Source organism: Poecile atricapillus, chromosome 29, assembly GCF_030490865.1.
Source record: "Poecile atricapillus isolate bPoeAtr1 chromosome 29, bPoeAtr1.hap1, whole genome shotgun sequence".
Lineage (NCBI taxonomy): Eukaryota > Metazoa > Chordata > Aves > Passeriformes > Paridae > Poecile > Poecile atricapillus.
In genome coordinates this window covers 2879457-2892656 of record NC_081277.1, presented here as the reverse complement: position 1 = coordinate 2892656, position 13200 = coordinate 2879457, and the positions used below count along the sequence as shown (strand labels likewise).

The 13200-nt window shown below is 53.2% G+C and overlaps 1 protein-coding gene across 1 annotated transcript in view; it reads right to left on the bottom strand.

Annotated features, from left to right (window-relative positions):
• Nucleotides 1-2944: 2944 nt before the first annotated feature.
• Nucleotides 2945-13200, bottom strand: part of DOCK5 (dedicator of cytokinesis 5) — a 78361-nt gene continuing 68105 nt past the window's right edge. Inside the window, exons 50-52 of the mRNA XM_058859080.1 lie at nucleotides 7880-8018; nucleotides 5884-5981; nucleotides 2945-3197 (exon numbers count right to left, since the gene is read on the bottom strand). Of these exons, the coding sequence (XP_058715063.1) occupies nucleotides 3096-3197; nucleotides 5884-5981; nucleotides 7880-8018 (339 nt within the window). The 3' untranslated portion in view covers nucleotides 2945-3095. The remainder of the gene's footprint in view (nucleotides 3198-5883; nucleotides 5982-7879; nucleotides 8019-13200) is intronic.

The window sequence follows — 13200 nt, the reverse complement described above, 5'->3', positions numbered from 1 at the left end:
ATAAGGAGAGGGAAATCTGGGGAGTTGTCACTGCAAGTCCTACTCAGTGTGAACCTGGAGCCAACACTGGGCTGGGAGGGGAGATTTTCTGGGATGTAGTTCCCAATAAACCTCTGCACATCCATGCTGGAGTTGTGTGTCACTGCAAATCACAGAGCTGCTCTCCCTGGAATCTGTGTCCTTTCCTAATCCAATAATCCACTGAAAGGCAAAGCTGCTGCTCCCCTCTGCCCCTGATGTGGATTAGAGCCTGTCACATTTTTAAAGGAATTTATCACAGCATGACAAATTTTAATTAAAAGCTCCAGAAAACAAGTGTTGAGCACATTTCTCCAAAGGAAAAAAACTGAAATCCTCAAAGACTTAAAATTTCACAGCAGCTTTGAACAACTTGGCTCTGAAATATGATTAGGTTTTGTATCCTCTGCAGAGTGGATGTTTTAACTTTGAGAGTTTATTCAAAATCATGAATTGGGCAGAAATTGCTGTAATTTGTGGTGTGCAGAGATCATCGTTATGGACTCCTATTCCCATTTTTAACCCTCCAGTTTAAAGCACATTAGAGGCATTTCCTAAAGCACCTAATTAACCTGAAGAGATGATCCTCGTTTAAAAAAAACAAGGAAGAGACACCTTAAATTGTCTCCTGAAAATTAAATCTCACAACTCAAGTCAGGCAGGTTCCCAAGCAAAGAGCAAACACTTTAAAAAATCAGGGTTCTGGTGGGATTTCTCCTAAGAGTGGGCACTTAATTCCACTTATTTAAAATGAGTTGAATGCCCAGCTCTTCCTCACACAGTTAAATGCCCAATTATTGCCTTTAAAAATCTGACATTATCATCCTGGATGATTTTTTTCCCTCAAAATTGACCCAAAGCCCTGAATCCTTTGGGCACAGAACAGAAATTCTACCTTGCACCTCTGAGCCAGTGATACCAACTTTTATCAGGCAGGTACGAGAACCGGACACCAGTTTGGGGACACTGCCAAAGGGAGGAGGAGTGGACAAGTTTACAAACTCTAGAATATAAATAAAGGTGAGAAGGGGGGAAAAAAAATTTAACCAAATTTAGAGCCCTTCCCGGCACATTTGCCAGTGAAAATGCCCAAAATGTCCTGGGAAGGGAAAACTTGTTCTGAACTCTTTAGCGTCAGCTGCTGCCTCTGATTCCAGGTCAGAGGAAAAACCTGAACTTGTGAGCAGCAAAGCCAGGACAGCTTTAAGGTGAGAGGAGTGATTTCCAGGCAGAGCAGAGCTGAAGGTGACAACTGTTCTCACCCCTGGCAGGAGAATTAACCACGGACATGCGGAGGATTCTGTTTGGAATCTGCAAAAAACGCAGCCAGAGCCAAATCTCCCAGAGTAAAAGAGTAAAAAGCTGGTTAAAGATCAGCTGAAAAATTCTTCCCAGCGTCAGAGCTCCTCCTGTCAGTGTTTTGTGCATGGAGTGGTTCCCTTCTCCAGGAAAAAACCTGGATGCACAAGGTACCTCCACATGTTAAGGTTGTTAAAGCCGAAGAAAAAGGCTGGGAAAGAGGACTCCAAAGTGACTTAGAACCAAAACACCTGAACCTGACAGCTCAGTCTGTTTTTCCACACCAGGGAAATCATTCCTGGGACCCCTCCTGTGCTCCTGCTGATTCACGCAGGGAGTTAAACCCAACCTGCCCTGCAAGCACTGAGCACCAGCGGCAGATGCAGAGTGGGGAAAAGCACTGAATTAACAATATTCTGAATTAATAATTGGTGTTGTTGAGATGTGCTTCAGACAGCTCAGACCACATCCTGTTGTTCTGCCCGAAGTTCTCAGCCCAGACAAGAAGTTTCGTTGGGTGTCAGAGGATGCCGGGCTCGGGAGGCCACGGTGACAGTGCCAGGGAGGGCAGGCGGAAAACGCCAAGATGAGAAAACCCAGTGGCTTTCAAGTCAAGCAGTGCCTGTGCCCAAGAACACAACGAGGAGCTGACATGTCCTGCAAAGCCCCAGAGAGGGGGAAAACCTGGCAAGGGTGTCCAGGAAGATTCCCAAGATTTCTCCTGAGAAGCAGCAGGCTGGAGACAGCTGGAAGCGCAGGCAGCAGTGAGGCTGGGGATGGATGGGATGTGACTGCAGTGCCACCTCCAGAGGAGCTCCAAGCCGGAGGTTTGGGAATCTGGGATGACTCTGGGATGAGGACAATCTGCTTACAGAGCTGGGCAGCAGCACAGCAGCTCCTGCAGTCACACTGACCTCAAAAGAATTGGGAAGAACGAAAGGAAGTGACAACTTCAGTCTGAACAAAACCCTCCTGGGGGTGGTTTTTGTCGGGTTGGGTTGTGTTTGGTTTGGTTTTCCTTTGCTGAGGGAACTTTTCATTTGGTTTAACAAACTTTGGTTTTTCAGTAAGGTCAGAAACCCATTTCAGTCAGGGGAGCACAATAATGGCCTGGGAACCCCCCGCCCAACAATAATTGTCATTCCTGCTGTGAGCAACACCCTCAGCAGGGTTTTAGTGGCTCTTCCCAACTCCTACAAGATAATCAGAAGCAAAATGACAGAATTAACAAACAAAATTATTTCCTGCAAGACAAAGCAAAATTTTCATCAAGATTGATGATAAATAATAAACAGGCCACAAGCTGTTTATGGATCTCATACCAGTCCTGGTATCAGTGCACGTGCCACCAGTCCAGCCCTGGCAAAAGTACAGCTTCTGTCACCTCAAACATTCCCAGGAGCAATTTTTTCCATGTTAAAAAACACAAAATGAGATCAAACCAAGCACAAGCTGAGCAGAGACCCTGACCCAGTCAGGAAACTCCCAGGAAACCACCAGTGAGAGCCCCCAGGATTCCCAGTTACACTGGGAAGGAGCTGCTGGGATTGCAGAAACTCCGGACAGACAAGACCAGGAGAGAGAATTCCAGCAGGGAGACATCTGGATTAGTGTGTCAGCACTGCACAGGCAAACAGAGGGGAGGGAATCCAGTCCCAACAACATGTCCTTGGTGGCATTTCCCAGGAAAACTCCAGGTGGAATGGCAGGAGAGATCACCAGGCTGGCTGGAAATGAAGCAACCGCTGCATGCTGGGCGTTGCTGTGACCCCAAATCCTCACTGCAGCCCCTGCTCCGAGGACACCACGCTGGATTTCCTGGTTTTTGGGGGTGGAGGGGGAGGTTTGGCCTCACGTCTGCTGGGCAGCGGCGGAGCAACCTGAGGAGGTGGAAACACTCAGAAATAAAGCACTGCTGGCAAGTGGAAGCAGTTCTGCTTCCCAAATGAGAAACCCAAAAGGTCCCGATGGTTCTTCTGGGAGCAAACCCTGGAGCTTGGCCTCAGCTCCACGTGGCAGGGCCAAGCAAGGACAGATTCTCAGCAGGAAACAGAAGCTGAAATGTTTTAGCTGCTCAAGTATGCCTAGGACAGGTTTTAATTGCTCCTGACCTGCAGCCCAGCTTCAGCTTTTATCCCTCCTTTTGGTGATCAGTGAAACGGCAGCAAAGCCATTTCCTTCCAGGGTTCAAAATTCAGTTTTTTTCCTGCTGCTGGCTGGACAGGCTGCACCGAAAGGATGCAAACTGTGTTCAAATCAGAATGGCAAAACATCCTCAAATGGGAGCAAGGGCAGCTCTGATTGAACAAGCCTCATCCTGCCTGCCTGCCAAGGGCCTGGAGGGTGTTTCTTGCTCTTGCAGAAAGCTGCACTAAAGGGGGGCTTTTTCAAATTGTCTCTGCCTGTTTGAAGGGGCATCCTATAAATAAATGAGATGGGAAAGGCCAGGAGTGTGAGGAGCTTGTGTGGTTCATCACTCCTCAGCCAAAACTCAAGTTTCAGGGTCCCCTTCTCAGGAAAAACAACATTTCAGCACAGTTGTAACCAAAGGAAGACAGACCCAACTTTACAAGAGCAAAGTAACAAAACCCTTCAGAAAAATCCTTCCCAATCTCCCTCTACAGCCCTGTGAATCCTTTCCCTCTGGCTGCCAGCCAAGGGGGATGCTACAGGCCAGGACATGGCAGTAATTAGTTTCCTTACAAGGCTCAAGGGAATGAGGCTCTTTGATTCATCCTCTTGATCCAGTGACTCCCAGAGCATCCCTGGAGCTGGGATGTCCCTGCTGGGCACAGCACCACAGCAGCCACAGGCACTTCCAGCCAAATGAAGGGCAAAGAAGAAAAACTTCCTCCCCCTCCCGTGTTTCAAGGCTTTATTCCAGTGTCACAACACAGAATTAAGTGCTGAGCTGTTTTCTTGTCTGCCCCTGCTGCTGAAATCATTAAGTGTGATCACTTCTTTTTGGCCAAATCCCAGTTTATCTCACTCAGACACTCACAAATCCTCTCTGGAAACTGAACTGGGAGAGGCATCCCTCCCTTCCAATGGCAAAAGGTAATTCCTGATGGGTTTTGGGAAGGCACCATCCCTCTCACAGTCACAGAAGGATCCTTTCTTTGGTCCCCCCAGTACGGAATTAGTCTGGCATCATCACCAGCACCTTGGTGTCACCTGAAACGATTCTGACTCAATGTTTGCATGTCAGGGATTCCAGACAGCCTGGAGACACCAAGGTGTAACAGAAACATCAGTGATGCAGCACTGAAACAGGGGCAATTTGGTGTTCCTACAGGCAAATCACTCTATGGAATTGAGGCAAAGGGCAGGATTTAAATACAGGCTTTTGAAAATCGCTAATGGCTTGAAAAATCAGATTCTGCCCAGCTGAGCTTAGAAGGAGACATTGGAGACCTCTGAAAATTGAGATTTTTTCCCCCACACTTCTTTTTCAGCCCAAATCATTGCACTATTTTAGGCTGATTGCGTTTGTGAAACTTTTGTTGCTGGTGTGTTTTCCGTATCTCTTCCCACCCCGCCCCCCCACCTTTTTCCTGACCAAGGACAACACAATTCCCACTTGGAAAAACCAAATAATAAAGGCACTGCACTGCCTTCTCCCGAAGCAAAAAAAAAAGCCCCTTTTTTGCCTTTTTTTGTGGTTTCAGGGAGCAAAGCAGTGAAATGATAAGACAGGTTTCAAGCAGCACCACCCTAAGAGCAGCTTGGAAAATTCCACTGGTGCCTCCTGCTCCAAAGCTGCTCTCCAAAATCCCGTCTGTTGGAGTCTGAGACAGAAGTGTCTGCCCTTGCTTCTGATGCTTAGCTCTGAGATCCAGAAAAACACTGAATTTCATATAACATGAAATTTATAAGCATGTTTTCATGGTGATACATGAAAACAGCTGTTGAAGTTAGATAGAAAAAGCTAAAAATGTGAGTGTATAGATCAGAGAGTTTCTTAAGTCACTGGGTGAAAAAGTTTAAGTTTAGAGTTTAAAACAATTTAGAAATCAGAAGGCAAGATGGAGGATTTAGACTGTTTTTCTTTTCCTTCTTCTAGAGGTTTTTGGGTAATAATAGGTGATTGGATAGAAAATGCCACGATGCAGCACACAGGTGATGGGTCATTAAGAAAAATAATATACGTGTCTATTGTTAATTGGATAGGAATAAAGAAAAAAAACCTGCATAGTTCAGGGCCATTTTGCATCTTCAAAGGCCAAAGCGAGCCACAAGGCCATTCTGTATCATCAGAAAGAAATGTGCCAGGTTGCAGTGAATTGAACTTGTGCAGAAAGTCTGGAGAGACCTGCCAAGTTTTGTGATAACATCCTAATAAACACAAGAAACAAAATCCTGACAGGCTTTGGAGTTTTTATCCTGACCCAGAGAACTGTGATAAGCAGGACTCCCCATAAGGGAGTAACCCCAAGGAGCTCAGCTCAGAGAAGCTGAGAAATCCAGGAGAGAAAAATACGGAAGTGCAGCAGAATCGAGAAAGAAAAAAGAAACAAAAAGGAATTTTTAAAAAGTTACACCGAGTTACAGCTCCCATTTCCTCACCTCCACCGAGTTCCTGGGGGTGCTGCTCTCGTAGGGTTTGCTTTTGGGTGGAGGGGGGGGTGGCGTGGCCAACCCATCAGTCTGCAAAGAGGGGAAGCCTGGAAACAACAGTGAGAGAAGAAACAACAAAAAATAAGGGAAAAAATAAGAATAAATAAAAATTAAAAAAAAAAAAAACAACAAATAAAGGTGGGAAAGGGACAGGAAATGGGACTGCACACAGAACTTAAGGGAGGTTCATTAAATATCCTGTTCTTTCCAGCTGGGAGCAGTTCCCTGCCCAGATGTGCTGGGTCCCAGCTGAACCCCCCCAAGTTCCCAGTGCCCTGAGGAGTTTCCCCTTCCCCAAATGGCTCTGAGCTGCCCCTGAGAGCAGAAACTGCATCCATCAGCACACCTGGCGTGTTCTGGGGCTCCCCTCAGACCTCACTCTGATTTTAACCCCAGCTATGGAGGAGATAAAACCCAAACTGCAGAAGGATTCCAGCAGTCAAACCCCTTGCTGAGAAGAGAGAGGTTTCACTTTCCTTTTGCAGATCTTTCTTCACAGAGCTCCTGAATTTGTTTCTGGTTGTCTCCCCAGCTCATCCCCTGCCCTGGTATTTTTTTGGTTTTATCCCCTCACGACAATTTTTATGCTGGTTTAGATCATTCTCTGCACTGGATTCTGACTTAATACCCATAGAAAGACAGCCAGGTCCTACCCAGGAACTTCTGTTCCTTTCAGAAAAGAGCAGCAGGCTGAGAAATGCAGCAGTCAGGGAGTTCTAGGGGTGGAACTGCCCAGGGAATCTTATTTTTACCTTAAACCACACTTAAACATTGCTGCAGAATTAACTACAGAACTTCCTGAAGGAAAAAAGACCCTTCGCCCCCCCCCCCTTCTTTTCCAGGATCAGATTATTGTGCTGTTTTACATTCAGCCTGTTTTTGTAACCTCTGAAATGATTCATTTTGTTAATTCCTGAAGATAAATTCCATCTCCTTCAGGTGGAACATTTACAGCTGAGGGTCCCAGCGAGCTCTCCTGGAACTCTCTGCCATGTGATGGGAGTTATTGCTAATTAGTTAGCAGAACCCCCAGCGCTTGTATTGATAATTTAGGCACAGAACTGATCCCCAACACCACGGGATGGCTGCAGCTCCCTCCTGGGGACCTACTGGTGATGCTCCTCCAGACCTGACTCGATGACTTTACAGCCATCCACACTGCCTGCACATGCTGTTCTCCTCAGGGTTCATCAAACCTTCCCAAAATTCAGAGAATCACAGCATGGGTGGGGTTGGAAGGACCTTAAATCTCAGCCAGTGCCATCCCTGCCATGGCAGGGACACCTCCCACTGTCCCAGGCTGCTCCAGCCTGGCCTTGGGCACTTCCAGGGATCCAGGGGCAGCCCCAGCTGCTCTGGGAATTCCATCCCAGCCCCTCCCCACCCTCAAAGGGAGGAATTTCTCCCCAAAATCCCATCTAACCCTGCCCTCTGGTAGTTTAGAAGTGTTCCCCTGTGTCCCATCACCCTGTGCAAAGTCCCTCCCCATCCTTCTTGTCCAGGCCAATACAGGAGAAAACAAGAAAGGAACTGAAAAACCCAGAAACTGTTCCCTGGAACTCCTCTGATGCACGGCTTCAACAAGTGATGTGCAAGTCACAGATCTGATCTTTGATACCACAGGAAAATTCTGTCATCTGACAAAAACAACAGCCCCTGCTTTCCTGGGAAACAGAGGCAGGGGGCACCTGGAATGTGCTGGGGCTCCAGAGGCAGCAGCTGGGGCTCAGCTCCCACTGTTTGTGCCCCAAACCCCGTCTGTAAAATGGAATAACAACATCGAGCCCCGGTAACATTTTTAAACGCATTCCTGTGGGATAAACCTTGATTTTCAAGATTTCCAACAGCCCCGAGGCACCGTGATCTGACTTAGAGCAGCTCCTCTCTCCCTCCCTTCCTCCTCAGCACAGAGTGGTTCCCACAATATTCCAGCAGCAGGACTTACTGTGGGTCCGGGGGGTTTTGGGGGTGATGGGGGGAGGGCTGCAGGTGGCTGGCTGCAGCGAGGAGCCCTGCAGCAGGCTCAGCCTGGTGTCCCCCAGCTGCAGGCTCTTGGGTCTCTGCACCTTCCCCACCGGGCCCTGCTGGGAACAGACACACAAACCTGCAGGTGAGCACAGCAGGGAACTCAGAGCTGGCAGTGACACTAACACCCAGCCTGGGACAGGTGAGCACACCCAGCCTGGGATGGTGAGCACACCCAGCCTGGCACAGGTGAGCACACCCAGCCTGGGACAGGTGAGCATCCACAGCCTGGGATGGTGAGCACACCCAGCCTGGCACAGGTGAGCATCCCCAGCCTGGGACAGGTGAGCACCCCCAGCCTGGCACAGGTGAGCATCCCCAGCCTGGGACAGGTGAGCATCCACAGCCTGGGATGGTGAGCACCCCCAGCCTGGGACAGGTGAGCACACCCAGCCTGGGACAGGTGAGCACACCCAGCCTGGGACAGGTGAGCATCCCCAGCCTGGCACAGGTGAGCACCCCCAGCCTGGGACAGGTGAGCACACCCAGCCTGGGACAGGTGAGCACACCCAGCCTGGGACAGGTGAGCATCCCCAGCCTGGGACAGGTGAGCATCCCCAGCCTGGCACAGGTGAGCACCCCCAGCCTGGCACAGGTGAGCATCCCCAGCCTGGGACAGGTGAGCACCCCCAGCCTGGGACAGGTGAGCACACCCAGCCTGGCACAGGTGAGCATCCCCAGCCTGGGACAGGTGAGCATCCCCAGCCTGGGACAGGTGAGCACACCCAGCCTGGCACAGGTGAGCACACCCAGCCTGGGATGGTGAGCACACCCAGCCTGGGACAGGTGAGCACACCCAGCCTGGGACAGGTGAGCACCCCCAGCCTGGGATGGTGAGCATCCCCAGCCTGGGACAGGTGAGCACACCCAGCCTGGCACAGGTGACACTAACACCCAGCCTGGGACAGGTGAGCATCCCCAGCCTGGGATGGTGAGCACCCCCAGCCTGGGACAGGTGAGCACACCCAGCCTGGGACAGGTGAGCACCCCCAGCCTGGGACAGGTGAGCATCCCCAGCCTGGCACAGGTGAGCACACCCAGCCTGGGATGGTGAGCATCCCCAGCCTGGCACAGGTGAGCACACCCAGCCTGGCACAGGTGAGCATCCCCAGCCTGGGACAGGTGAGCATCCCCAGCCTGGGACAGGTGAGCACACCCAGCCTGGGACAGGTGAGCATCCCCAGCCTGGGACAGGTGAGCATCCCCAGCCTGGCACAGGTGAGCACCCCCAGCCTGGGACAGGTGAGCATCCCCAGCCTGGCACAGGTGAGCACCCCCAGCCTGGGACAGGTGAGCACACCCAGCCTGGGATGGTGAGCATCCCCAGCCTGGGACAGGTGAGCACCCCCAGCCTGGGATGGTGAGCATCCCCAGCCTGGGACAGGTGAGCACACCCAGCCTGGGACAGGTGAGCACACCCAGCCTGGCACAGGTGAGCACCCCCAGCCTGGCACAGGTGAGCATCCCCAGCCTGGGACAGGTGAGCACCCCCAGCCTGGGACAGGTGAGCACCCCCAGCCTGGCACAGGTGAGCACCCCCAGCCTGGCACAGGTGAGCACCCCCAGCCTGGCACAGGTGAGCATCCCCAGCCTGGCACAGGTGAGCATCCCCAGCCTGGCACAGGTGAGCACACCCAGCCTGGGACAGGTGAGCATCCCCAGCCTGGCACAGGTGAGCACACCCAGCCTGGGACAGGTGAGCATCCCCAGCCTGGGACAGGTGAGCACACCCAGCCTGGGACAGGTGAGCACACCCAGCCTGGGACAGGTGAGCACACCCAGCCTGGCACAGGTGAGCATCCCCAGCCTGGGACAGGTGAGCATCCCCAGCCTGGGACAGGTGAGCACACCCAGCCTGGCACAGGTGAGCACACCCAGCCTGGGATGGTGAGCACACCCAGCCTGGGACAGGTGAGCACACCCAGCCTGGGACAGGTGAGCACCCCCAGCCTGGGATGGTGAGCATCCCCAGCCTGGGACAGGTGAGCACACCCAGCCTGGCACAGGTGACACTAACACCCAGCCTGGGACAGGTGAGCATCCCCAGCCTGGGATGGTGAGCACCCCCAGCCTGGGACAGGTGAGCACACCCAGCCTGGGACAGGTGAGCACCCCCAGCCTGGGACAGGTGAGCATCCCCAGCCTGGCACAGGTGAGCACACCCAGCCTGGGATGGTGAGCATCCCCAGCCTGGCACAGGTGAGCACACCCAGCCTGGCACAGGTGAGCATCCCCAGCCTGGGACAGGTGAGCATCCCCAGCCTGGGACAGGTGAGCACACCCAGCCTGGGACAGGTGAGCATCCCCAGCCTGGGACAGGTGAGCATCCCCAGCCTGGCACAGGTGAGCACCCCCAGCCTGGGACAGGTGAGCATCCCCAGCCTGGCACAGGTGAGCACCCCCAGCCTGGGACAGGTGAGCACACCCAGCCTGGGATGGTGAGCATCCCCAGCCTGGGACAGGTGAGCACCCCCAGCCTGGGATGGTGAGCATCCCCAGCCTGGGACAGGTGAGCACACCCAGCCTGGGACAGGTGAGCACCCCCAGCCTGGGACAGGTGAGCACACCCAGCCTGGGACAGGTGAGCACACCCAGCCTGGGACAGGTGAGCACACCCAGCCTGGCACAGGTGAGCACCCCCAGCCTGGCACAGGTGAGCATCCCCAGCCTGGGACAGGTGAGCACCCCCAGCCTGGGACAGGTGAGCACCCCCAGCCTGGCACAGGTGAGCACCCCCAGCCTGGCACAGGTGAGCACCCCCAGCCTGGCACAGGTGAGCATCCCCAGCCTGGCACAGGTGAGCATCCCCAGCCTGGCACAGGTGAGCACACCCAGCCTGGGACAGGTGAGCATCCCCAGCCTGGCACAGGTGAGCACACCCAGCCTGGGACAGGTGAGCATCCCCAGCCTGGGACAGGTGAGCACACCCAGCCTGGGACAGGTGAGCACACCCAGCCTGGGACAGGTGAGCACACCCAGCCTGGGACAGGTGAGCATCCCCAGCCTGGCACAGGTGAGCATCCCCAGCCTGGGACAGGTGAGCACCCCCAGCCTGGGATGGTGAGCATCCCCAGCCTGGGACAGGTGAGCACACCCAGCCTGGCACAGGTGACACTAACACCCAGCCTGGCACAGGTGAGCATCCCCAGCCTGGGACAGGTGACACTAACACCCAGCCTGGCACAGGTGAGCATCCCCAGCCTGGGACAGGTGAGCACACCCAGCCTGGCACAGGTGAGCACCCCCAGCCTGGGACAGGTGAGCACACCCAGCCTGGGACAGGTGAGCACACCCAGCCTGGCACAGGTGAGCATCCCCAGCCTGGGACAGGTGAGCACCCCCAGCCTGGGATGGTGAGCATCCCCAGCCTGGGACAGGTGAGCACCCCCAGCCTGGGACAGGTGAGCACACCCAGCCTGGGACAGGTGAGCACCCCCAGCCTGGCACAGGTGAGCACCCCCAGCCTGGCACAGGTGAGCACACCCAGCCTGGGACAGGTGAGCACCCCCAGCCTGGGACAGGTGAGCACCCCCAGCCTGGCACAGGTGAGCACACCCAGCCTGGCACAGGTGAGCATCCCCAGCCTGGCACAGGTGAGCACACCCAGCCTGGGACAGGTGAGCAGGAGTAACCCCTGCCCTGGCTCTGTGTTCCCACCACACAGTCCAGATTCCCCTGGCACTTCCTGAGCAGCAGCAAACTGCTTTTAATGGCAGTTAAATTAAGTCAATTGATTAAGGAGGGAAGATGCCACACTGAAAATCTGCTGCGGTTCTGGGAATAAACTTTGGAAGGGGGTGAGGGTGAGGTCTTTCCAAAAATAAAGAAAAATGAAATTCTGGTTGCAGGTCAGGGCTGCTGGTGTTGACTGCATCCTGCAGCTCCTGAGGGCTGTGAAATGAGTCTATTTGAGGCTTTACAGAGCAAATCCTTCTCATTTGGGAATCTGTATCCAGCTCCTTCCAGTGTAACACCCTTTGTGCTCTTCACTCAAACCACGAGGTCACCTCAGTGCGGCCCCAAAAGTTCAGTGCATGAATACTGGGGTCCTTTTAAATATCAGTTCATTGCTTCCCAGGGCAGGCTGTCACGTGAGCACATAATTAAACTCTTTTCCAGGGATCAGCAGTTCAGGATTTAAGGGACCACACACAGGTGGATGTAAAACACACAAAGCCCAGGCGGTCTTTGCTTCCCTCTGGCTTTCCAGAAAATTCCTCTGTCCAACTCCTGTGCTCACTCTGGAGCCATGGAGCAGAGCAGCCATAAAAGCAACTTTTCCTGGGCTTTGCAGTGTCCTGAAGCAGGACTGGAGCCCTGGAGTGCTCCTTCTCTTCAGAGATACTGGGGATTTCATCCAACAGCAATTCCAGAGGCAGAGGACCAGGCCTCCTGCAGCACCAGCACCCACAACCCCAATTTTCCTGGGCTGGAAACTCTGCCAGTACCACTGACAGCACCCTGGAACCACAGAGCCCCTTCCTAGAAACACTGCAGCCACCAAGTGCTAGCAGCATCCTTCAGACCTGATAAGAACTCCTGAAAATGGATCAGCATCACCTGCCCCTGCCAGATCCAGCTGGGAATTTGGGAGAGGAAAGGCCAATACAGGAATTGGTGTTTCCTCCTAATTGAAAAATGAGCCTGTGTTAAATCAGATTAGCAACCAAGTTAAGTGAGATTATGAGCGCTGAAATACCCAGGTGCCCAATTCCCTCGGCCTGAGGGTGTAGCACAAGTTTTGCTGAACAATATTTCAAACAGTAACATAGTTTCTATGTCCCTCAGGAAAATATCCCAGGGTCCAACATGGTTTTTACATCCATCAGGACAATATCCCAGGGTGTAACACAGTTTTTACGCCCATCAAGACAACATCCCAAGGTGGCACACCTCTGCCTGGGACTGGAACAGAGCACAGCCTGGCAGATCCAGGCTGACTCAGATGTTGGTCAGATCAGATCAGATCTGAGCCACCAGACCATCTCTTCCCAACTCCTAGGTCCATCCAAGGGGCCTGCACCTCCCAGGACATTTGATCTGTGCAGTGGTGCTGCCTGACAGCCACCCAACATCTGGCTGGGCAGCTGGATCCCTGCCTGCCCGAGGTTTTCCCTCCAACAGAACTGGGGTTTGCTGAGAGCACCCTAGGGCTCTGCTCAGCCCCTCCCTGGGCCACCAGTGCCTCCATCTGCACCTCCAGCCAAGCTGCAGTTGAGGCCTGTGACACCAATTTTCCAA